Source organism: Radiomyces spectabilis (genome assembly GCF_025331425.1).
Source record: "Radiomyces spectabilis strain NRRL 2753 chromosome Unknown BYT42scaffold_12, whole genome shotgun sequence".
Taxonomy (NCBI): domain Eukaryota; kingdom Fungi; phylum Mucoromycota; class Mucoromycetes; order Mucorales; family Radiomycetaceae; genus Radiomyces; species Radiomyces spectabilis.
In genome coordinates, this window is record NW_026251937.1 from 63,374 (window position 1) to 86,977 (window position 23,604).

At 43.3% G+C, this 23,604-nt stretch overlaps 12 protein-coding genes across 12 annotated transcripts; 8 read left to right on the forward strand and 4 right to left on the reverse strand.

Annotated features, from left to right (window-relative positions):
• Positions 1-91: 91 nt before the first annotated feature.
• On the reverse strand, positions 92-2,226 carry BYT42DRAFT_581850 (uncharacterized protein). Its single transcript, XM_051569637.1, has 2 exons — positions 508-2,226; positions 92-437 (listed from the first exon to the last, which is right to left on the reverse strand). The coding sequence occupies exons 1-2, from the start codon at positions 2,126-2,128 to the stop codon at positions 337-339; spliced, it is 1,722 nt and encodes a 573-aa protein (XP_051419910.1). The 5' UTR covers positions 2,129-2,226; the 3' UTR covers positions 92-336.
• A 167-nt stretch (positions 2,227-2,393) lies between these two features.
• On the forward strand, positions 2,394-3,315 carry BYT42DRAFT_581852 (uncharacterized protein). The gene is made up of 2 exons (XM_051569638.1): positions 2,394-2,893; positions 2,971-3,315. The coding sequence occupies exons 1-2, from the start codon at positions 2,468-2,470 to the stop codon at positions 3,169-3,171; spliced, it is 627 nt and encodes a 208-aa protein (XP_051419911.1). The 5' UTR covers positions 2,394-2,467; the 3' UTR covers positions 3,172-3,315.
• Positions 3,316-4,010: 695 nt separating this feature from the next.
• On the reverse strand, positions 4,011-5,273 carry BYT42DRAFT_647590 (uncharacterized protein). Its single transcript, XM_051572712.1, has 2 exons — positions 4,993-5,273; positions 4,011-4,907 (listed from the first exon to the last, which is right to left on the reverse strand). Exons 1-2 carry the CDS (start codon positions 5,163-5,165, stop codon positions 4,196-4,198), a joined length of 885 nt encoding a protein of 294 aa, XP_051419912.1. The 5' UTR covers positions 5,166-5,273; the 3' UTR covers positions 4,011-4,195.
• Positions 5,274-5,932: 659 nt separating this feature from the next.
• BYT42DRAFT_581856 (Prephenate dehydratase-domain-containing protein) lies at positions 5,933-7,884 on the forward strand. Its single transcript, XM_051569639.1, has 6 exons — positions 5,933-6,299; positions 6,388-6,451; positions 6,513-6,572; positions 6,651-6,786; positions 6,878-7,083; positions 7,178-7,884. Exons 1-6 carry the CDS (start codon positions 6,175-6,177, stop codon positions 7,682-7,684), a joined length of 1,098 nt encoding a protein of 365 aa, XP_051419913.1. The 5' UTR covers positions 5,933-6,174; the 3' UTR covers positions 7,685-7,884.
• Positions 7,885-7,912: 28 nt separating this feature from the next.
• On the forward strand, positions 7,913-9,273 carry BYT42DRAFT_83997 (uncharacterized protein). The gene is made up of 4 exons (XM_051572863.1): positions 7,913-8,053; positions 8,105-8,150; positions 8,221-8,418; positions 8,497-9,273. The coding sequence occupies exons 2-4, from the start codon at positions 8,142-8,144 to the stop codon at positions 8,902-8,904; spliced, it is 615 nt and encodes a 204-aa protein (XP_051419914.1). The 5' UTR covers positions 7,913-8,053; positions 8,105-8,141; the 3' UTR covers positions 8,905-9,273.
• On the reverse strand, positions 9,219-10,688 carry BYT42DRAFT_616887 (S-adenosyl-L-methionine-dependent methyltransferase; the record flags this gene model as incomplete). Its single annotated transcript, XM_051572120.1, has 7 exons — positions 9,219-9,266; positions 9,338-9,705; positions 9,782-10,023; positions 10,100-10,170; positions 10,238-10,262; positions 10,366-10,428; positions 10,519-10,688. 7 exons carry the CDS (start codon positions 10,686-10,688, stop codon positions 9,219-9,221), a joined length of 987 nt encoding a protein of 328 aa, XP_051419915.1.
• A 45-nt stretch (positions 10,689-10,733) lies between these two features.
• Positions 10,734-11,645, reverse strand: BYT42DRAFT_581871 (uncharacterized protein). Its single transcript, XM_051569640.1, has one exon. It carries the CDS (start codon positions 11,429-11,431, stop codon positions 11,174-11,176), a length of 258 nt encoding a protein of 85 aa, XP_051419916.1. The 5' UTR covers positions 11,432-11,645; the 3' UTR covers positions 10,734-11,173.
• Positions 11,646-11,892: 247 nt separating this feature from the next.
• Positions 11,893-14,081, forward strand: BYT42DRAFT_581872 (mitochondrial matrix Mmp37-domain-containing protein). The gene is made up of 7 exons (XM_051569641.1): positions 11,893-11,985; positions 12,063-12,461; positions 12,586-12,771; positions 12,877-12,969; positions 13,063-13,350; positions 13,436-13,619; positions 13,696-14,081. The coding sequence occupies exons 1-7, from the start codon at positions 11,977-11,979 to the stop codon at positions 13,821-13,823; spliced, it is 1,287 nt and encodes a 428-aa protein (XP_051419917.1). The 5' UTR covers positions 11,893-11,976; the 3' UTR covers positions 13,824-14,081.
• Positions 14,082-15,549: 1,468 nt separating this feature from the next.
• Positions 15,550-16,485, forward strand: BYT42DRAFT_616889 (Alpha/Beta hydrolase protein; the record flags this gene model as incomplete). Its single annotated transcript, XM_051572121.1, has 4 exons — positions 15,550-15,676; positions 15,742-15,826; positions 15,895-16,033; positions 16,123-16,485. 4 exons carry the CDS (start codon positions 15,550-15,552, stop codon positions 16,483-16,485), a joined length of 714 nt encoding a protein of 237 aa, XP_051419918.1.
• Positions 16,486-16,949: 464 nt separating this feature from the next.
• BYT42DRAFT_502022 (uncharacterized protein) lies at positions 16,950-17,620 on the forward strand (the record flags this gene model as incomplete). Its single annotated transcript, XM_051564802.1, has 4 exons — positions 16,950-17,088; positions 17,155-17,270; positions 17,324-17,358; positions 17,428-17,620. 4 exons carry the CDS (start codon positions 16,950-16,952, stop codon positions 17,618-17,620), a joined length of 483 nt encoding a protein of 160 aa, XP_051419919.1.
• An 85-nt stretch (positions 17,621-17,705) lies between these two features.
• Positions 17,706-19,004, forward strand: BYT42DRAFT_84082 (ribosomal protein L19/L19e domain-containing protein). The gene is made up of 3 exons (XM_051572864.1): positions 17,706-17,972; positions 18,214-18,323; positions 18,417-19,004. Exons 1-3 carry the CDS (start codon positions 17,791-17,793, stop codon positions 18,863-18,865), a joined length of 741 nt encoding a protein of 246 aa, XP_051419920.1. The 5' UTR covers positions 17,706-17,790; the 3' UTR covers positions 18,866-19,004.
• Positions 19,005-19,377: 373 nt separating this feature from the next.
• Positions 19,378-23,575, forward strand: BYT42DRAFT_581901 (uncharacterized protein). Its single transcript, XM_051569642.1, has 12 exons — positions 19,378-19,707; positions 19,845-20,017; positions 20,089-20,454; positions 20,521-20,727; positions 20,788-21,081; positions 21,152-21,424; positions 21,496-21,666; positions 21,721-22,141; positions 22,215-22,754; positions 22,816-22,959; positions 23,017-23,165; positions 23,249-23,575. The coding sequence occupies exons 1-12, from the start codon at positions 19,500-19,502 to the stop codon at positions 23,447-23,449; spliced, it is 3,147 nt and encodes a 1,048-aa protein (XP_051419921.1). The 5' UTR covers positions 19,378-19,499; the 3' UTR covers positions 23,450-23,575.
• The last annotated feature ends 29 nt before the right edge of the window (positions 23,576-23,604 follow it).

The following is a 23,604-nucleotide window of genomic DNA, read 5'->3' on the forward strand; positions in this document are numbered from 1 at the left end:
AATGAGTAATAAGGAAAGCATTTACTCTCTCTTTCTTTTTGTTTCTGTAAAAGCAGCTCTTCATAGCACTAAATAATGCGATATAAAAGAGACAAAGGTTTTATTGATGCTGTGTGGCTGTTTAACAGCATTTGATAGCTATGGCGGCGCCATAAATAATATACATAGTTACTACTGGGAACGGATATGAATAAACAAGAAATGGCTTATGGGAAATTATCGAAAAGGTAAATACATCTGTATGATACAGGGCAAAGTCGAAGGAGACAAGCAGCGGGTAAGCAAAAGGGCACGAGGAGAGGGGGGATTAGAAGGTGGGGGGGGGGAATAAAAAACTTAGATTTCGAAATCTTCGCAGTGCAACAAGAGTTGAGAGTTGTGTTTCGTTCCCGCAACAGCGTTCTTGAAACTTGCATTAAACCCAGCAGGCCCGCAAACTATCAAGAAAAGAAAAGGAGTTGAATAATCAAGCGGCGGGAACAAGGGTTTAATTATCATTTGACTTACCGTAAAGCCCGAATGACGATTCTGGCTTGTAAAGATCCGTAATGAGACAACGGGCATTGATATGCTGTTTGTGGAACACGGTAGGCACCACGGTGGAAGGCTCACTGCGGTCGTTCATTTTGGGAATAGCCGCCAGAGACAAATCGTCGTATTTTTCGATAGGGGTGCCGGCGTCGGTGGTAGAGCCGCCGGTGATGTAGTATTGAATGTGTAATCGAGGCATGCTGGACGACTTTATTTGGTAGGCCTTGTCAAAATCGGCAAGCAACTGGCGCAGCTCAAAGTTGAACCAGGCTAATTCTTCTTCATGACGGACAGACCAAAGGAAATAAATGTCCTCAAGGACTACCGGCCCCGTTTGGATGGCCGTGTCGTTTTCCGACGGGGTCAACAAGGCAGCAGCCAATTCACGAATGAGCCGCATACCAAAAGTGATGCCGGCTCCGGCCGTAACAATGGCGACGGCTTCATTGCGCAGCATGGTGGCCGATTTCAAATGATCGTGAGCAATGCCGCAGGGACCAGCCACAAAAGCGACCAATTCTTTATCGGGATAGACTGTGTTGTACAGCTTTCGCGTGAAGTTGCCGCGTACGCACGCATGGACCTCGACACGGGTATCGCAAGCGCCTTCCTTATCAACTTGTGTACTGGTAATCGTAAAAGGATGCCATTCGATCTTTGAAATGCTAGGCAAGCATACGTAAATGTGTTGTCCGGGATGATGGACCATGGGACTCGAAAGCCGCAATGTAAGTCGGGTACAACGTTCTGGAAGGATTTCAATGCGAGCGCGGGCCAAATAGGATTTCACAAACCAGCCTGCCAGGGCATTCAGGACGTAGCAGAAAAGGCCTGCAAAGAAATAGCGGAGCGCGTAGGGAGTGTGCTTTGCAATCGCCCCAAGAAACACAAAAGCTAATAAATGTGTTCCCAGAAACACTTCGTGAGCGTACTTGCGTACGGGGTAGATGCTGCCGAGGACAACCACACACAAGGACCCGTAACCGACAAGGCCGTAGTGCACTTTGTTCAGTTCCAACTGAGATTGCAAAAACGAAGGAAACTTTCCCCAAGCATACAGCATGCAAGCCATGTGAACCGTTGTCAGGAGTATCAGGGCGGTGCCAAGGAGACGATGAAGCCAGTTCAAACGAACAGAAGAAATCCCCGTCAAAAGACTGACGGCCGAGTTCTTCCCTGTGGAAGCCAGTAAAAAGGGAACAATGGATAGCGCCAAAAATCCGGCACGGTTGGAATTCACTTTGAGGTCGGTTTGAACGAGCAGCAGCGGAAGGACAGCGGAAATAAGGCTGATGGCAATCAGCAAAGCGCCCAAAGGAGGAAGAAGTGGTTGGCGACCAGCGCATACAGTGTACGAGCAAGCATTAATGACACGCCGTTCGGCTGAACAATAGCTTCTAATGATAGGGTCCAATCTTGTGAAGCAACTGCCGACCCATGTGGATGGGTTTCTTCGTCGCCATGCTACCAAGAACCAACAACGGATCGTCAATAGCAGGATAAATCCGGCAAGCAATCCCGCGAGTGTGTTGGCATATGGTGCGTTCATGTTAGGCGGGGTGGCCTCGGAATCCATTGAGCCCATATCCATATCCATGGTCGAAAATCAAATGAAAAAAGGTAAAAAGTGAAACGAGAATAAAAAAAAAAGAAGAGGGGAGAGGAAACAACCAAGCTGACTAAAGTATGAAATAGCAAAACCAAAGGATAATTTTAACGCGCTTTTTCGGATCAAATGAGAGAAATTGAACTGACTGCTTTTAAGACTTGTCCAATCAAATGACGATCGAGAGCGAAAATCTCGCACTTGGAGGAGCTTATAAAGACGGCTTGATTTTTTGTTTCTCAATTTCGTTCATTTTCTCCTGCATCACAGTGCTTTACTTTCCCTCTTGTTCCTTATCCCCACCTGTGATTCTTTGACATAATCTCTAGTATGGCCCGTATTACTGCTCTTTGCTTAAGCATGATGGCTCTCTTCAGCATGTTGAAGGGTGCGGATGCTCATTTCCAATTGACATATCCGCAAACGCGTGGTATGGATCATGCCAAAGAACCGACCGCTCCCTGTGGATCCTTTGACTCGGTCGGTCCTCGTACGGAATTCCCATTATCAGGAGGATTCGTTGAAATCAATGCTGGTCATCCTCAATACCAATATTCTGTCAAGGTGCTGGTCAATGGCAACCCCACCGCGTCCGATTTCTCCGGTGACAATTTGAAGGAAATTGCCTCTGGTCAGCGCAATTACCCTCAACAAGCCTGCTTACCCGTGGACTTCTCCAAGGTCTCTGACGCCAAGAATGGTGCCAATGCTACTTTGCAAATCATTTTCAACGGTGGTGACGGCGAGCTTTACCAGGTAACTTTTTTTAATTACATTTGTTGAACTTTAATTTTCTGTATCTCACGCTAATGTCTCTTGTTTTCTTTTTCTAGTGCTCTGATGTTACTTTGGTTGATAATGCTCCCAATTTCAACAAGAGCATGTGTATCAATGCCGACGGTTCCAAGCCTTCTGAGACTTCCGGCGACAGTGGTAACAACAGCAACAACGGCCAGAGTGGTGCCTCCTCCTTGACCCTGACCAGTGGAGCTGCGGTTCTTGCTGCTGTTGCGGCCGCCCTGAGTTTGGCCTAATTTATCATCTAATATGTACTTGTATACTGCATAAATGTTTTATAAAGATTAAAAGCTGCTGAGACGGTTACACTATAATTTACTATACGCTTCTTGACCCTTCCAAGACTCCCTCTCTTTCTCTTCTCTGATGTGCAATGGCTTTTTAGGATGTGAAGGATGATTTATCGATACATTTATCAATTTCGAAAACTAGAGAGATCATGATAAATAAGTTACTGCATGATACCATGCTGGCTGATGATACTCATATTGAGATCAAGGAATAAAGGACGTATATGATCATTGGGCAGAACGAAATGTAATATGCGGTGGTAATTATTCAATGGAATTTCCCACTGACAGTTGCTACTATGGCACGCCTTGCCATGCATAACATACTTGCCTAATTATTGAAAAAGCTGCATGCAGCGCACAGAATTTGGAGGTTATGCTTCATTCAATAATTTATATCAGCTGCCAAGAATGGAAAGTCATGATAAGCCTCGCTTTGACGAGAGTGTCAATAAAATCACATGATGACCTGGTAAAAAGCGTCTATTGATGTTATGTTTTGAAATGCAATCTGTCTTCTGTCTTAACATCATTATGATTTAGTCGATCGCAAAAAAAGTGCGAAGTACGAATTATTATTTTTTTGTTTGTTGGGGGGAGGGAGCGAAAAAGGGGGGAGGGGGGGAGAGAGGGAAACACCACTTGTATCAATTTGGATAACAAACGCCATGCTTCTGTAGTGAAGAATCCGAACAAGAGAGTGTGTGCAAGATTTGTCAAAGGAACTATAAGCCGGACAGGCAGAATAATAGAAAGTTCCAAAAAAACCTGCATTGTCAGAAATCAAGTTATTTGTGCTTTATAAGGTTCAAGGTTGGACAACAAACAGTCAGATCATGCTACTGCAGTTTATCTTCCGAGAATTCTATTGATGCAGTATGAGAGAAAAAAAAGAAAAAAGATAAATATGCTATTTACAAGATGAAAGTAGTTGTACAGATAAGAGAACAAGGTAAAGGTAACTGCTGGGTTAAAGTTCATATGGAGGTGGCGGTGGGTCCAACGGCTGCGAAGAACGAGACGGTGGCCCTGGATGCGGTCGTTGTTTCTGTCGTTGTTCGTCATGTCGCTGTAATAATTTCAGCTGTAACCTGTATTGTTGCATGGATGGGGTGACAATGGTTGGACTCGCGCCTGACGCCGTATCGGAAGAGATGTTTGTGTTCAGTGGATTGGAATCGGGCTCCACAGCATGTTGACGTTCGTCATAATAGTAATTATTTACAAACTGTGTTAACCGAGTTGACGCAGCTGCGGGGGACGGGGATGAGAGGTGGGGAACGCCCACCATCGATGATGCGGATTTTTCGGTATCATCGGTTCGCCGGGCCTGTCTTCTCCGGCGGCGACGGTACATGATGAAAACAACAATAGTGACGATTGTAGCTGCTATAATACCGAGCACAGCGGCCATAACGTGAATGATATTGAATGCAGCACCGTTATGTGGCTGATTCGTGAATGTCGATCCATTTCCCCGCTTTTGCAGATGGTTGTACAAAGCTGGTGGATGACCATTCGTTGGAACATTTCCATTCACGGGCACGAATGGTTCATCTCGAGAATAGCCAATTTCTATGTCGCGTAGTAAAGGTTCTCGATAAAACAGAGCATCATGTGGTGGATCTCTGGCATTGGCAAGTGACCCTGTCACAACATTCCATCTCCTTTCAGACGAAATCCTGTTATTCATAAGAATGAGTATCGTATTTTTATGCACTCTACCGAGCCGTAAGAGAGAACTCGACCACAAAGTGGATGGCTTACAAGCTGATTCTCGACGAGACTTGGTCGTTGGTTTGAGTCTGAGAATGTTGAACAAAAGCTGCGACGTTCGATTGATGCCGTGCGTTTGGTGGCAAAAGTACTGCAGCCGCCTGGCGAGGAAAATCAAGATGGAAAACAAGAGGTAGCAGAAAGTATAGACTTGTTGGTTTCATGATGACAAGAATTTATGCAAAAAGAAAGGTGATTTCAAAGAGACAGATCACATCCAGCAAGGAAGAACCTCAATTTTTAGTTGAATGAATGGTAAAAAAAAAAAAAAAAGAGTAAAAAGAAATAGAATGAAGCTCAAAATAAGAGAAAGAAGATGAGAGCGAAAATCGAGTCAAGAGCGTGATGCATGTTGACTTAACGAGGTGTAATTTACACGGCAAGAAATGAAAGAATTTCGCGGGGCTCGAATCGATTAGTCGGAAAGGAAAGAATGTCAGGAAGAATCCTCTATCTCTTTTTCCTCGTCCTTTATAAATGTTTATCAGTACGTCAACACTGAAAAAAATAAAATAAAATCAACGGCTCCCACGTTGATTATTCTCATGGTGTATTGATATCTTTGCACTCTCGTTCCAATGGTTGGCTTCCCAGAATGGTTGGGTGTGAACAGGGACATTTTGGGGTGGTGGTGTTTCTCAAGAAAGCAAAGGGAAGTATCACGCTTGCATCAGTGGCCATGGTGATCTTTTTGTTTCGCACGTGTTGTGTGGCTTTCTTTTCTTTCTTTGATACCTTCATGGGTGCCACATAAAAAATAAAAAAAAAAATAAAAAAAAATAGGGGGTTTCGAGAGAACAGAGAAATAGACACCGAGAGAGAGAGAGGAAGAGAGAGCAAAGACAGGGAAGAGAGAAAGAATGGAAGGAGTTAAGAATAGGTTCCAAACTGAGGGACACAAAGTGTTATTAACTTTCTTTATTCCCTTTTTTGCTTTTTTCGATTATGCCCCTGAAGAACTCCTTGGATCGGGTTTTTATTTCATGGATCGTTCTGAAGTGTGAACGCACCGATTTTTTTTTTCTCCATCTGCGGGGCTGCCCAATAAGAGGCCTCTACTGATGAGTCAACTTTGTATGCGGGATTGCAAAAGGCTTTGCCGTTGACCCAAAGAGACTAATTCAAACCCCCTCAGAAACCGCCGCGTTTTTTTTTCTTATATTTGTATTTGACATGTCAGACTTGCCTTCATTAAGAAAAAAGATCGATTCTCTCGATACAACTCTGGTCAATATTCTCAATGAGCGTGCCCGGGTCTCGCTCGATATTGGCGCTGCCAAACGCCAAGCTGATGAAAAGTGAGCATATTCATCGTTATTGATGATCACCATGGCCGGGAAGACCCACCTCTTATATTCAAAAACCTAACCGTTTCCATTTGTAAAGGGTACAATCACCTTCTGAAACTCATGTATATATGCCTGCCAGAGAAAAGGAGGTCTATGCCAAGGTATAACCGCCGCCCTTGACTGTCACCTGCTGCACGTGAATATTCAACTGCCCTTTTATAGCTTGAACGTTTGAATCGCGGCCCCTTGAAAAGTGAAGCGCTTCATGCCATCTTCCGCGAGGTAAACATGTCGACTTTTTACTGGAGCTTCTGTGTACAAGCTAAAATGGCGGAACTTTTTTTTTTTTTTTTTTGCCAGATCATGTCAGCTTCGATTGCCCTTCAAAAGGATGTGTCTATTGCTTACCTCGGACCTCCCGGTACTTTTTCACATCAAGCAGCCTATGAACGTTTGGGTGACAGTGTCATCTATGTGCCTCAAAAACAAATTGCAGGTAAAAACGTCTTTTTCTACACTCACGGTTCATTTTTGATCTTTGGGCGTGGGGATTGGTTGAATATGACGTCTCATCACTGGAATTGCAGATGTGTTTGAAGCGGTAGAAAAGGGTCGAGCTACTTATGGTATTGTACCTTTTGAGAATTCAACGTACGGAACCGTGGTGGAGTCATTGGACTGTTCCATCCATACACCTGTCAAAGTACGAGCAGAAACATATCTTCCTGTACATCAATGCTTGCTGTCAAATACCGCATTAGACAAGATCACCAAGGTTTACAGCCATCCACAGGTAATAAAAAGGGAAACCCGCTGGAACACGAAGCAAGGGAGGTTCAAGTGAAAAAAAAAACCAGAACTGACACGTGGAGTGGGTAAAATGTTAGGGGTTAGGTCAAACGCAGAAATGGCTCTCTCAACACGTGCCGAATGCCAGACGTATCTCTGTTAAATCCACCGCCGAAGCCGCTCAGCAAGCAGCACTGGAAACTGGAGCCGCAGCTGTATGCAGCGAAATTTGTGCCAGTTTATACGGATTAGAAGTCGTGGCTCGCGATATTGAAGATGCAACTGCCAATACCACCCGATTCCTTATTATCGGTACTTCGAGCGATAATGCGACCCTTGACGATCACACCTTGATCCGATTCACCGTCGATCATCGTCAACCGGGAGCGTTATGCGATGGCTTGAAAGTGTTCAAAGATCATCAACTCAATCTCTTTAAAATCGATTCGCGTCCGAGTGGACAGCGACCTTGGCATTACGTGTTTTTTGTTGAATGTTCTGGCCATGCTCAGAACGAAGAGGTACAAAAGGCCGTGAAAGAATTGAATCAATTCTGTTTGGATGTGGTCGTTCTCGGCAGTTTCCCCAATCAGCGACCGGAATAATACTAGATAAGGAATTGAGACCCAAAAAAAAAGAACACATACGAAGAAGAGTATGTAATAATTCCCCTGGATGAATAGATTGCTCCTTTTAGTCATAACAGAGAACATATCACAGTCATATCCCCTTTGTGTTATTTTTTCAACTGTATGACCTTTTTTTATTTTTATGTATAAAAGGGATTTATCATATAAAATCGTGGTATCTTTTTTTTTTTAATCCTTCCTCTTCTGCCTTGCTTTCGCTTGCAATCCACTCATTTTAATATCTTCATTCACGGCACCAATGCTAAAGCGGTTCCAGTGCTTATTCACCCGAAGCGATCCGGGTTGGTCTTCCGAATTGAATACCCAACTCCAGCCTTCCACGGAGTAAATATTTGACATGATTCTCATCAAAGATCACCCACTTATGAGAAAAAGTTGATATAGGCTGTGGGAACCGCCATCCGAATTAAAGATGGATCAGGTGAGTTTCAGGAAAAATTTAGAAGGTGACAAGGGCCTATCGCCTTCTTATTCAAGAATTATTTCTCCAGGGAGCAATAATTGGATCCAGTGGTCGTCGGTGTTACGACGCTTTTGCGGATCCTCAAGTGGACCAACATGTGCAGAAGGGTATTGAATACCACGAATCAGGAGAACTTGAAAAGGCGACCCATCATTTTCGATTAGCAGCCAAACAAGGATCACCCATTGGTATGTTCCTTTACGGGATCTCCTTGCGTCACGGTTGGGTACCTATAATTTCTCTTTTTGTTACAATTTCCATCAAGCTCGAGACAAATGAACTCATGGCTTTTTTTTTTCTAAAGGGTTGTCGACTGAATGGAGCATTGGCTTTTCAATATCTACAAAAGGCGGCAGAACATGCGGTGGAAGACTTGTTACACAGTGATTATGCATTAGCGTCCAAGGGTGAATTGATTATGGCTATTTACGAACTGGGAGTTTCTTTTCAACAAGGATGGGGCGTGGCCAAGAACAAAGAAACCGCCTTTTATTACTTCAAAATTGCGGCGGAATTAGGCGATGCCGACGCTCAAAACGATACAGCTCATTGTTTCTATCATGCTCAGGGAACAAAAAAGGACATGTTCCAAGCAGCTAAATATTATCGATTGGCTGCAGCACAAGGTCGAGGATTGCTCGGAAACTCGTGGATCTTCAAATCAAAATACGATCCGCAGGTTGGATCGTCATCATCCTCATCTACTTTATGATAAATAGTATACAGCATTACAGAAATTCGTCATGTAGGTCGCTGGTTCGACTGCAAAGAAAAAACAAAAAATGAGAAGCTTTTTCAATAAAGGGACCTGTTTCGATTGATAATAATATTGTAGGGTGGATGCTAATGATAAAAGCTGAAGCGAGCTTGAAAAATAGGTATGATGACAAAGGGATGATATGCGAATAAAAGAAATAGAATGTTTGGGTTGCCAAAGCAATGTGGCGTGTAGCTTGCGTAAAATTGGTCGCTAGTTCTCGGTTGTTGCTTCGTGCCAACAAACATACAATCAAATGCATTCCAGGGTTATGCATCCGCATCTGAAAATTGAATTAGTGGACCATTGTAACCTCTCTATCCAACGAAATAGGCGATTAGTATAGTGTTGTAACGTGAAATCTTCCACAAATCTAGTGCCCAATTACCTTTTGAGCCGTCACTGAATACCAGGACATGTAAGTTTTGTTTTCTTCGATTTCCTTGTGTAGCACTTTCAAAGTGTTCTTTAGTTCGCTTTCTGAAATCATCTTGTTCTGAATCCAAATCGGCTTTTGTAACTGAATGTATCGATCCCAATATTCTAGTAAAAGAGTGCCTACTGCGCCTCCATGCGCGCCAACCGGTGTATGAGTGTGTTTGATCTGCATTCCTACCAACTGGTTGCAAGCGGCTAGACGATTAGGCCAAGGATTCTGATTCGCAACATGTGGATGAGAGGGCTGATCCGCAGCCATTTGAGAAGAGGATGATCCGTTTGACACCGATGCTTCAGGCGTCGCCCTGGAGTGATTCACTACTTTATGATTCTTAGCAAACGTTCCCATTTTTGTAATCCGGTCTTCTCTTTTATCGATTTCCCAAGTACTTACAGTTCATAATGGTTGTCATGGCTGGACCAGCTTCGAATAAATCCGGATACGCCTCGATACATTCGATGTAAGCACCTTTTTTCATTATGCGTACCAGTTCGTTCAAGACCGAGTCCCACGCCTCATCGGGAAGAGTACTGATCATTGCTCGTATGAATATGTAATCAAAGGTAGAATCCTCAAACGGTAAAGGTGTGTCTACCAGATTGACCTGATAAAAACGAAGGTTCTTCGGTACATTGCTGCGGCAAAGAAAAAGGGTAAAATTTTAGCGAACGGTGAGTCCTTTTCTCTGGGGAAAACAGAGTCAATCATTACTTTGTGGGTAGAATGTTTTTATCGACATCAATGCCAGTGAAATGCGACAGCCGATATTTGGTGGCCATGTCCTAAACACAATCCTGGTTAATGCGAAAATATACAGAGGGTTGTACAAACCCAAGAGTCCATGCTTACCATTGTCCAAAATCCGGAACCACATCTGTTCCAACCCGAGGAACCGCGATTTTGTCGAGAAGATAAAAAAAAAATTGTCGAGCCAAAAATGAGATTTTCAAAAGGGGAAGAAGGAGACTGAAACTTACCCAATATCCAACACTTCGTTTCCTCCTGCCTGCAATAACCGTTGAAGAGGAGCCTTAAAGTCCCTAGTTACAAAACACACAATGGGCGTTTCAGGTTAATAAGCGATCGCTAATGATGGGATTCAATTTGGCTGTTATGTGGATTATTCGCACCCTTCAAATGCCAGTTTAAGAGCGCTATGCCTCACCCAATCGCATTCAATGTCGTTGATGGTATTGCCGGCAGGGTGTCTAGATAACTTGGCATCCTTGTTGGTACGTCGAATGGATTTCAGAAAACCAGCGAAACCCGAGGAAGTTGTCCCTGGCTTTTGCGACAGCATAGCAGTCTTGGCGGAAAAAAGTGTACTACAGGAATAGCTAGCCTGCGTTTTGGAAGCGCTGAAAACAAGGTCCAGGACTGCATGTGACCATGAAAAATTTGAGAATTCTGGTGCAACATCTGCAATTGTGCTAGAAATTCTGCCATCAATGTTAAACGCAGCACCTATTAAACAGTTCAGCTGAGGATTTCTCCAACATGCCGTCATGGCAACAAATGCACACAGAAATAGAAACAATCAATATAGCAGATGGATAGATAACTAATTGCCCGTATTACACGATGGCGATAAAAACTCTGAAAAAGTTGCTGCACGATACAAATCGTATTTACTGTGTCTGATTCCGTGCGTCTGCAGCAAGAAGACGCGAGCAATAGAAAGGTTTTTCTAATGTATTTAAAAAACATAAAGATCGAATAAGGGCAGAAACATGGAAAATTTGTGTTATCAAAGGAAATAATGATGACTTTCAAAGCATTTGGGCACTATAATGAGATTTTCATGGGTACCATGGGTGCCATAAAGAATATGATAACGAGCGCTGAGGCGACCCAATGATGCAGATGGTTTGCAGAGAAAATCCGATTTAGTAAATAAAAATAGATTTTAATTGTCCGACTGACCCGCCGATAAACCATTGAGTCAAACAAGTTTGCCCTATCTGATAATCGACGTATGTGTGAAGAAGTGATGGGTACTAGGTAACAAAACAAACAGGTCAAAGTAGAGGCATAATTATTCATTCAGTGTATTTTATACAGTATAACGTACCAAAGGGCATCCGATGGTTGGTGTGTAAAAGCTTAAAGTTGACAGTGTTGGCTCATTCGCAACCAGACAGGGCAAAAACCCTAGGGCTGAGCTGACTTTAAGCTTACATTATACTGCACCCATCTAAAATACAATTACAACGATCCACTCATACAATTCTCCGTTATTGAATAAAAAGGCTAGAATGATGAAGTAAAAAAAAAAAAGGGTCGATCCAGTAAGGATGATTGGATATTTATAGAGAAAGGTCGACTTTTTTTTTTCATAAGAGTCCAAAAGGAGTGAACAAAAGGACCGGATTCCGAATTTAGGCATGTAGTGAAAAAATCACATTCATTGGTGCTGGTTTCATCCCAGCATCAAAATGGGAACGCGATACGAAATTAAAAAAAAAAGTGAGTTTTTTTTATTTTTTTAAGCTTCAACTTTTTTTTTTTTTTTGGGCTTGCCGCAATAAAGCACTTTTTTTGTTTTTTCTGTATCTTTCCCTTTTTTTATTTTTCTTTTTACTTTCAAGATGCTAAAGGTAGGATGGCAACTTCAGTTGCTTTGACGACTTTTCTGGGTAACGTGCTCATCCTGTTTATTTTTCTTTTGTAATAGACTATCAATACCATCGTTCTTCGCGAAAGTCGCAGTTTCGCTTGCGCTACTCGCTGTTATTCCGTTCATTCTGACACTTACAACTCCACGTCACCCAATGCACCGCCACCTCCACCTCCTGCCCAAACCAAAAAGTCAAATGACGCTCCACAAAATAAAACACCCACCGAACCTCTGTTCACTGAAGAAACCAGAGAACGCTTAGCACGACTGCGCCAACATCATTTCCACTCTACCAATATTCCAGATTCACCCGATTTTGGCACCAATCAGTATATTAATATCAATGAGGAATTACGGCAACAACTCAAGGACATCGTTTCCACGTTTAATGCGCCTGTACGTTATGCTTTTGCATACGGCAGTGGTGTCTTTCAGCAGTCAGGTTATGATAACAAGGTAAAAAGAGAAAAAAAAAACTCACACACTGGTGGTGTTAACAAACAAACAATCACCAAATTATTAAGCGATGACAACCGAGGGACTGACACGTGGTTTTTTTTTTTTTTTTCGGTAACAATAGAAGAAGCCAATGTTGGATTTCATCTTTGGTGTGACTCATCCTGGCCATTGGCACGCACTGAATATGCATCAAAATCCTCATCATTATTCCGGTATGCGCCTACTTGGTTCTGGCGCAGTCGCCATGTTACAGGAGAAAGTGGGTGCGGGCGTCTACTTCAATCCCTACGTAGAAGTCAATGGCATGGTCAGTAAAAAAGAACCTCATCCCAATAGACCGGTCGCCACCGCGACCTCCTCCCTTGACATTGCGTATTAATTAATATGCATCCGTTTCTACTTTTCACTGCAGATCATCAAGTATGGCGTTGTATCCATTGATCGGTTGTGCAAAGATCTCATTGATTGGGAAACTCTCTATCTTGCTGGTCGCATGCATAAACCTGTAAGTTGATTCGTTCGCGGTTAATTGGGGTTAATTCGTTTTCGGTTTAGTCATGAGCACATGGTTGATTCATATTTTCTCCTTCCATGCTAGGTAAAAATCCTTCGGGATGATGCCCGTGTGAGATTGGCCAATCAAGTGAATCTGACAGAAGCCGTGCGAGTCGCTTTATTAACGTTGCCGGAAAGATTCACTGAAGCGGAACTGTTTGAAAAGATCGCCGGTATCAGTTACCACGGTGATTTCCGAATGGTGGTGGGTGAGAATCCCAACAAAGTGAAGAACATTGTCAATGCACAGATGGATCACTTCCACCGGTTATATTACGGTTTATTGGATGATTTGCCCAATGTCGCCTTTTTACGTGATGGGCATTATCAGGTAACGTTAACGTGGCAAATCAGGTGGCTTTTGGTTTCAAAAATGGCAGAAGAATTTAACTTTTTTTTTTCTTTGATATTTACAGCAAAGTCAAAATCCCAAGTTCCGTGGTTTGATGGTGCAAAAGCTGCCCAAGACGTTGTATGATAAAGTACTGGCTGAACATCGCAACTATGCCGCAAAGCACAATCTTTCACTTCCGGAGGAAAAGATTGAATTGTATCAGCAAATTTCATCGTCGCCTATGCTATCAAAGTATATTGATAAGTGTAAGTGATACCCCGGTGCAACTCGGAAAGCTGATTTTGTTCGACGGTTGACTGATATCATTGTGATTTTTTTTAGCTTTGTACGACACCATTGCCCGGACGGCCATGACACAGAGTATCAAAGGTATTATCACCGCCGGTCCCGTGAAGACAACACGATACGCTGCTGAGAAACTGAGCAAATGGTGGAGTGCCAAGAAATAAACAAGCGGTCAGGAAGACTGGAGTGAACTGTTATCGCATTCTTTTTTTTTCATACTCTTGATCAGGTCACTATAATTTAATATCCCATTCTGGGGGAAAGGGGGGTTTTTTTTGGGGTAGTTCAATCCAGCACAAAGGCTGTATAGTTTTGAAAAAGAAAACCGTGTTTAATACGGGGCGATATAAAGAAAAGAACGATTTACGGTTCCCAAGTAAGGGCAGCAGGTTTTCATGTGATGTTATAAGCGATGTTGTGAATGTTTTCTTTGTTGCTACGCTCGCCCATGTTCTCTGTTCCATATCATCCGCAACTTTGGCCAATGCAGGCCAATCAGAGTGTTCGTCATAATTTGAGCTTGGCAAGAGTATCCGTGAGTTCCGAATTTGGTGGAGAGCCACGACTCCGCCGTTCTGTTGTCTTTTCGGCTCTTCACACAAGATTCCCCTCACGTCAACTCAGTAACCTTTACCGGTATAGGTAGAATACCATTTTTCTCCAAAAACACGCCCACTCGCCACTGGCATTAACCGTTTGTCGTGCGCAAAGATCCCAGGATTCCACTGCTTGGAGTCCTTCGTGAGCATCTTTGCTCGTCTATTGCCTATCAATAATATACCTTTATAAGCGCTATTGGCGATAAATAGTTTTATTCTTCGTATCTCACTTTGTTCTTTCTTCTTTTTCCCTTTCTGCTCCGGCCCTTCCTTTTGCTGTCGCCTCTACTTTCTTCTTTCCTTTTATATTTTTCGGCCGCTATCGACATTTCTGCCCTGTACTTTGCACGCAAGGGTAGAACACCCGTGTTGCTTAGTTTACAGTTACTGCTTGCCAGTATTTAATCCTCGATACCCTATTGTCGTACGCCTTCTCCCCATTACCGACTATTAGTGTCCACTCCTTTCCTTAGCACGTCGCTTTCATATTCTCCGATGTCACTTATTCTCGTTAGCGGCAGACTGGACTAATTGGACTTTCTTATCACGAATATGAAACTGTCACCGCCAAATGTCTATCGAGACTGCATAGATATTTTTTTGTTCTGGTAAATTCGGCAGATTTGAATCTGCTTTATTCTCAGGTTGGGACTGTCTTATGACCATGAAAAAGCTAAGCTTTGCATGTTTAAGAATGGGATGAACTGACCGAGACGGCTTCCCCACGAAATTGGAAGTTTCAACACCCATAGTGAACGATACTTAAGCAACGTCAGTCTACCATAAGCTCAAGGAGGCCGGCTATGGGCCGCAACAAAAGAAAATGACATTTGCAGAATGCATCCGTAGTTTAACCGGTCGATTCGTTCGTGAAAGGGAAGCGGCGCAGGAGAAACTCAACATCTGCACAGATGTAGTATATCCAATCATTGTCCTGGAACTTTGACTCTAATCCAATCGGCATCGGTATTTATGGCGGAAAACGAAATACGATAGACAAAACAGTATCCCTAAATGGCGAACCCGGAGGGTGAGGATTGGTCAGTGATGGCATTGATAGAGAGACAGTATAGATAACCCGATTCTATGTTTTTGTATTTCAGATCGTCACCATCGGGAAACGGCGAGTAAAAAATAAAAAAAAAAGAGTCATGAATGCAAATAAAACAATAGAGTCGCTCAAATAAACCTTGGGAATATCGTTTTTCGAATCTCCAAAGAAACTGTACGTCGAGCTTTCCCGGTGTTATTTTTCCCGGCCCAGTAACGCAAAACGAACATTGTTATTCTCATGCCTTCCGAAATAATATTTTTGGATTCCATTCACAACGGCACGTCCATAGAAACTCAGTGGACCTACAAGGGAGCAGCAACGGAAGCGCCGGCAATCATCATTGCTCATCCTTATGGACCTTTAGGTGATTCAAAGGCATACCCAATAGGCTATTCTGTGAATTAACTCGTTTTGGGAAAAATGGCGTAGGAGGAAACTTTCACAACAATGTGGTAATGGCCCTTCATCAGCTTTGTGCCGATAACGGATTCCTGGCTGTTAGTATCAACTTTCGGTAAGTGAACCGGCGGCGGTTGTCGAGAACAAAGGTCATGCTGACACGGATGAAAAAAACGGCGCAAGTGGCTGCGGTCATTCCAAAGGAAAACCTAGTTGGACAGGCATGCCAGAACGAGGCGATTACCAATCCGTTGTAGACGCTGTGACTCAGCCCACGGAGAAAACCCAACAATTTCCTCGCGCGCGGCAGCTCGTTATTTGTGTGAGTAGCATGCTTTCGGATAGCTTTCTCATCGGTGTCACAATCCGCCGCCTAACTGACTGAATTTCAAAAAAATATTGTTCACACAGGGATACTCTTTTGGTGCCATGGTAGCTTCCAGTATCGATGTGGTTGAAAATATTCCGTGTTCCTATCTACTCATTAGCTACCCTTTGAGTGTCACCTGGGCATTGGCCACGGTAAAAACAGGTTACTTTCGTACGCGGGCCACGGCTCTGTTACAACAGCGTGAAAATGATGTGTTGGTGATCTTTGGCTCCAACGACCAATTCACCGGCAAAGGATCATATGAAAAATGGCTTCAGCATAAAAGTGAGCGAGTCCGAACGGTGCTAGTGCCTGGAGCTGATCATTTTTGGATGGCCACCGAGCCACAAGATCAACTTGTCCGCGCCGTGAATGACTGGTTATCAAGAACAATAAAGTCATGAATTGGAAAAAAAAAGGGGACAAGCGACCATGAGAACATAACAAGGTGATGGTGTCATCCAACATTTGCGCAGTAAGATGACTGGGTTTCGAAAAAATCATCCGCATCATTTGTCCGGTCCATTCCATTCATATGGTATAAATTCTTTTGAACCTTAAAAAATAGAAAACTCCCGCGTACTATAGTTGCACACCTTGGCCAACTGTCGACTTTCTCTGACCACTGTAGTATTTGTTTTTCTCGCGATGCTGTTTTGTAGGATACGAACAACATGTTTAGTGATGAAAAAGTCATGCATAAAAGAGATGTTGTGCTGTATCCATGACAGCTCATTTGAGCTTTTTACTTTTTTTTTTCTGCCGGTGTAAAATTCCCCTTTTTGCCTGCCAATAAAATTATAAAGAGAATTCTCACGCCTGAATTTGTCTTGGTCACTTTCTTCACTTGTTCTTTTCCCCCCAAAACATGCCTATTACCTACATCACACGCACCGAATCCTTTTCCGCAGCACATCGTCTCCACTCTTGTCATTTGACCGACGAAGAGAATGCGCTCCTGTACGGCAAATGCAACCATGCCAACTTTCACGGACACAATTACAAAGGTAAGTGCCTTGACTGCGGTACTATTGGTTCAATGGTCTGCGTAAATACTAACTGGAAACGAACAGTTGAAATAACACTGAGAGGAAAAGTCGATCCTCGCACAGGCATGGTGATGAACTTGGTGGATTTAAAACAATGCATCAAGTTGGCAGTGCTGGATCCTCTGGATCACCGAAATCTGGTAAGTTGGGGAAAAGGACCTTGTCGGAAACAAGCTGTTGAACGGTAAAGTAGGACTTGGATGTGGAATATTTTCAGAAACAACCAAGGTATGAAAAGCAATTATTGTATAGTGGGCAACTGATAAGCTTATCTTTCTTTTTTTGGGGGAGGATTAGCACCACCGAAAACCTGGCCATCTTTATCTGGTCGAATTTTCAACGCCATTATTCCCAAAATCCAGCATGGCGATCATCGTCAGCACGATTATACAAAGTGAAGATACATGAGACAGATAATAATTCGGTGGAATATATGGGAGAAGAGGATGACGAAGCGATCATGGAGGGCAACAAATTACCGCAACCGTAGATACAGTCGTTACTTATTACTTCTTTTTAATCAGATCCATACCATCAAACACATACATCCTTATTTATTACCTCTAGACGAGTTAGTTATTGCTTTGTTATTCACACTTGCAGAATGACTGTGTAATTTTTTGCTTTTCCCCTTTTTTCGTTACCTTTGACTTGCCAAAAATGCATGAAAGATTTGGATTGGCTGGTGGCTCGGCCGCTGTTGGAGGAAGGTCGACGTCATTGACTTTTTATGAAAAATTCTTTCCCCGCTCCGGGTCGAAAAAATTTTTTCTATCCATTACAACCAATCTCGTGGAAAAAGGAATTCTCCCTCTTTTTCAGCTCCAAGTCACTTTCACCATGTGAGTAGCTTCTTCTTTGCCATTTCCTCTACATGCAACAAAAGAATAAGCTTGCTTCACAACATCGTCGAGTTGTTCGTCAACTTTGACTGTTTTTTGTTCGTGGCCGTTCCATGTCACATGTCAAGTGTTGTTGCATGTCGTCGACCCATGTCACCAAAAAAGCTTATTTTTTGGGGAAAACCCCATGTTCATCCATTGTTGTTTCCTGTAACTAATATGTCCGTTCTTTTCTCTTCAGGGTCAACTTGCGCACCCAGAAACGTCTGGCCTCTTCGGTCCTCAAGTGTGGTCAAAGAAAGATTTGGCTTGATCCCAACGAGGTCAACGAGATCTCCAACGCCAACTCTCGTAAGTTATTAACCACCTCCCGGACCTACACCGAAAGAGTGGCGCAGTAACTCATGACCCCCCTTTTTTTTTCTCCCTTTCGTGACAATTTAGGTGCCAACATTCGCAAGTTGGTCAAGGATGGTTTGATCATCCGCAAGCCCGAGATCAGCCACTCCCGCTTCCGTGTCCGTGAGCGCAACGCTGCCAAGCGTCTCGGTCGCCACATGGGCCACGGTAAGAGAAAGGGTACTGCTGATGCCCGTATGTCTCGCCAGGTTTTGTGGATGCGCCGCATGCGTGTCCTCCGCCGTTTGTTGCGCAAGTACAGAGAGGCTGGCAAGATCGACAAGCACTTGTACCACTCCTTGTACCTCAAGTCCAAGGGTAACGGTTTCAAGAACAAGCGTGTCTTGATGGAATACATCCACAAGGCCAAGGCCGAGAAGCAGAGAGCCAAGACCCTCAACGAACAAGCTGAAGTTCTCCGTGCCAAGAATAAGGCTCTCCGTGAACGTCGCAAGCAGCGCGCCGAGGAAAAGAGAACCGTCTCTCAACAGTAAATGTCATCCTCCCCGCATTTTTGAATCGTTCTCAATAAAAAGTAAAATCACACTTGTCATTAAAAAAATTGTCTCCATGGTGGCGTAGTCAGTTGGTTGCTCGGATCAGGAAAAGAAAAAAAAATCACAAAAGGAAAATCATGCTCCACACATCCTACATGCCATTATAGTTTGGTCACATAACACATCTTTGAATGACATCCTACAAACCCGAGAAACACTGATCTATTTTGCTGATCCAGCGAAAAAAAAAAGAAAAAAAAAAAGACACGCTAAATTATGGTTTAAATTCGTCGAGTGTTTCCATAACTTGATTCAAGATCCTCCACGGGTCTGAGCGAACCATGAAGCCTGGATCATAGAGAGTCTTATATGTTATTTTTATGATGATCTGCCTTACAATGAATATAACTATCACTTTATGAAAGATGGGTCGTAAAGATAGAGTCGCGCTTTTCCACGGTTATTGGGTGTGATAGTTCATGATGTGACACAAAATTCGTACCTTTTTGCTGCAGATTTTATTGATTTTCTCTTTGTCTCTCTCTTTCTCTCTCTCTTTTTCCTTGGATATGTCTTCATAGACTTAACCTTTGGCGATATTCCTCTCTGTTATTCTTTGCTATCCGTAAGCATGAATCCGTCGCCATCTTGTCCATCTCCGTCACCTGCTCCTCATCGCTTTCGCTCGTCCTTACCTAATAAATTGCCTGCTTTTGACAACTCCATTCTTGCTCGTCCATTGTCTTCGCAATCCCACCCTTTCCTCAATGACCGCTCTCAGTCATCGCCTTTACCAACCACCACCACCGGTCATCAACTTGACGCCCGGTATAGTAAAGGTAAGCTATTTTTCGTGATGAATTTTTTGCACCAGAATGACGCATAAAGTATTTTCGAAAAGAATTGCTGCTTTGTGTCGTGTCTCTCTCTCTCTCTCTTTCTCAATATTCTGTCGTCTAAAACGCGCTCAATGCAGTCCAGAGAAAAAAGCAAGAGGTTATAAACCCGTCAGAAATGGCACGATCCCCGATTGTTTACCCGGCTTTCTTATCTCGGGTCGCTTTTGAAATGCGGCAACGGGTCACATTGGGCGACCGTATTAAAAATAGCATCGAATATAAAAATGCGTTTGACGGCCAGGAAGCGGTGGTACGATCGATTTTCTGTTTGATCCTATCATGCAACCAGACACACCGACATTTTGATTGACCGGTTTTTAGGATAAAGTCGCCCTGATCATCAACACTTTGGATCGCCAGCTTGCTGTTCGCGTTGGAAGAGCACTCGCAACGCAACGTTTCTTTCACGACGTCAATTACGAAAATCGCCTCATCGATTCCTCTTTTGAAATTTACCAGTTTTTCTATGAACGAACCATGCCTCGACGGAACACCGACGTCGTCGTCTCTCCCAGCAATAGCAGCAACAGCAGTGTGAGCAGTACCGGGTTTCCCGAGGAGGACCATTTAACCTACGATTATCTTCCAAATGGTGTCTTTACCGAACTCACCCACTGCTATGTTCCAACCTGTCTTGGAAAAAACCCTTGCTACAGCTATTCTTGTCCAAAAAGAAACAACGCCAAGGTATGAATAATCATCCAAATCCATCCTTATGTTACACAATACAATGTTTCTCATATGCTTTATTAGCGACATCGGACAGAAAGCATGGGGACGCTTGGCCGACTTAGCAGTAACATGTACATACGACAGCAGCATCGTGGGTTATGGGCCGACACCGTACCCAGTGAATTGTATGCGACCATTTCCGGCACTGAACGTAAACGTCAAGAAAATATTTATGAGCTCATCTATACCGAAGACGACTTTATTGCCGATTTGGAGTATTTGGAAGAGGTACGAATCTTTATGATACTTGAAGTCAGTCCATCATCTCATCTTTTTTTTTTGGTTTAGATGTGGGTCCAACCTTTATTAACAACCGATATCATTCCCAGTGAGCGGCGAAACAATTTCGTTGCCAAAGTATTTCGTAATTTCAGAGAGATCCATCAAGTCAATGCTCGGTTTCTCAAAGCGTTGCAGGCACGGCAGTGTGAACATCCTATTGTCTTTCAAGTAGGCGACATCATTCTGGACTTTGTCATCTATTTTGAACCCTTCATCACCTATGGAGCGAGACAGCATGAAGCAAAAGATATCCTGGAAACAGAACTTTACCTCAATCCATCATTTGCCGCATTTGCCGAGGTAAACCTTTTTTCACATCCTTAGTCCTCGTAAACCATTTCGGCACTAACAAATTATGGATGGTTCAAAGGAAACGGAGCGGTTACCTTGCTCGTATAAACTTGAATTAAACGGGTACCTCACCAAACCCACCACACGCCTAGGACGTTACACCCTGTTATTGAACGAAATTCTGAAGCACACACCGTCATCCCATCCAGATCAAAAACTGATTCCAAAAGCTGTCAATGTCATCAAAGGTGTTCTTCATCGCGTCAACGCGGAAGCAGGCAAGGCCAAGAATCGCTTTGATATCGACCGCATTCATCAACATTTATCATTCAAATACAAAATGGATGAAACTGTAGGCGGATAGCTTTCAATGTTCGTAAAAAACAAACTTACCAAGGGTGTCCTCTTTTTTTCTTTACGCAGGATTTACAGTTGACACACCAAGGCCGATCCATTGTGAAACAGGGCATCCTTCGTAAAAGCGCGTCCTTGGATTCAACCGAGTACCAAGTCATATTATTCGACCATTATTTAATTGTGGCCAAAGTCAGGCTAGTCCACGGCATTGAGCAACATTATGTGGTCCAAAAAAAGGTGAATATAATCAACTGCGCCGGCATGTTAACTTGTATTAAAATCTTTGGTTAGCCCATCCCCATTGCATTGCTGTTGGCTACTATACCAGACATGCGTCCCAAACGTTCAAGTTCCATTCTTCCTCATCTACAAACCCAAAGCTCAGGCAATTTGGTGCGACGCGCCTCCTTGGAATTGATTCCCTTTGTTAGCAGCGGAAGTAGCAACTCTCCATCACCTACCCAAAGTACGGAGAATCTTTTATCGGCCAACAAAACTGGATACCCCATCTTATTCAAATATCTCGGTCGACAAGGGTGCCCAGGCTTTACACTGTACGCACCATCCAATGCGACGCGCAAACCATGGATTGATAAAATTCGTCAACTTCAAGCGACCAAAGATCGCCGACAACCTGTCTTTGATCTTTTGCCGGCTGTCCAGGAGTGTGCATTTCACGTTGATCTCCGAGTCAACCACATGATAACATTCAGTAAGCTATTACCTAAGCAGTGTGATACGGAAATAGTAGTTTTTTTCTTGTTCTGATTTACGGGTTTTAAAAGATAGGGGACAACAATATTTGCTGGCGACGGATGACGGTGTATACGTAGGTCATACGGCACAATCACGCGTGGCACATAAAGTGCTTCAACTCGAACGTGTAACTCAAGTCGAGGTCCTGGAAATCGCTGAAATATTACTCATCTTGGCGGACCGCACATTATGGGAATATCCTTTAGATGTGGTGAATAGCAAGCCAGATATGCAGCCTCCCGGACGCAAAGTGCAATCCCATGTTTCTTTCTTTCATGTCGGTGTGTGCTTGCAGAAAACCTTGGTGTGCGTGCCACGCGTGTCTTCGCTGAAATCCACCATTTCCACCTTTGAACCTACCCATGCAGCCGAACATCTTGCAAAGAAACAGGGACTTCTCGAACGCTTGGTCCGACCCTTGTCCTCTGCCAGCGGACTACACTTGAAACGGATCAAAGATTGCTACATTCCAAGCGAAGTCTGGGCCATTGAATTATCACCCAGCAAGATGCTCGTCACCTGTCCCCGTGGTGTCATTATGATCGACATGCAAACCGATAAACCCCAACGTAAGTCGCCTTTACTAAACACCACGCCCAACTATGTTTTGACCTTAATTACTTCATGCAGAGCTATTGAATCCAGCCGATAAAAATCTCTCGTTTATCACTGAGCGGGAACGAGAAGAATCCCCACTAAACTTGCGTCAAATATCGCGAAAACGTGTAGCCATTTTCCGTACGCCTCGCAAAGATTATTTTATTTGCTACGATGGTAATTTCATTGTGCATTCTCTCTTTGAAGTTGATGCTGATGTTATAGGGTTTTTAGAATATGCATTTTATATTGATGGCAAGGGCAATCGCACATTTCCCAACTTCTTGATTGAATGGGAAGGGTATCCCGAAGCCTTTGCTTTCAATTACCCTTATGTCATGGCTTTTGATCCTTCGTTTATTGAAATTCGCAACATCATTACGGTAAGATGCGGGCGGGCAATTATTTCCTTGTTCGGGTTTCAATGTTTGTAGAAAAGTGATACTGACAATCGTGGCATCTGCAGGGTGAATTGGAACAAGTGATCCGCGGTACACACATCAAGTGCCTGAATAATGGCCACAAGGCTGCACTGCCACTCATCTTTGGTACCATGACCGATCTCAATGATGGCACGTATCAATATATTTTCCAGCTTACATTGCATTCTCCGCCGTCTTCATCGGATCCTTCCTCTACTCTATCCTTATCAAATCTACGCATCTAAGGCTGCCATATAACCCCTTGAATTCTAGTTAATATTTAGCTACTACTGCGCTATTATAATTTAATCCACGTAGCGTGTTGTAATTCCTTATTCTGATAGTAGATCTGTCAGTTAGACTGTCCATATATTCGCATATCAAAGTGTGTATAATTTAT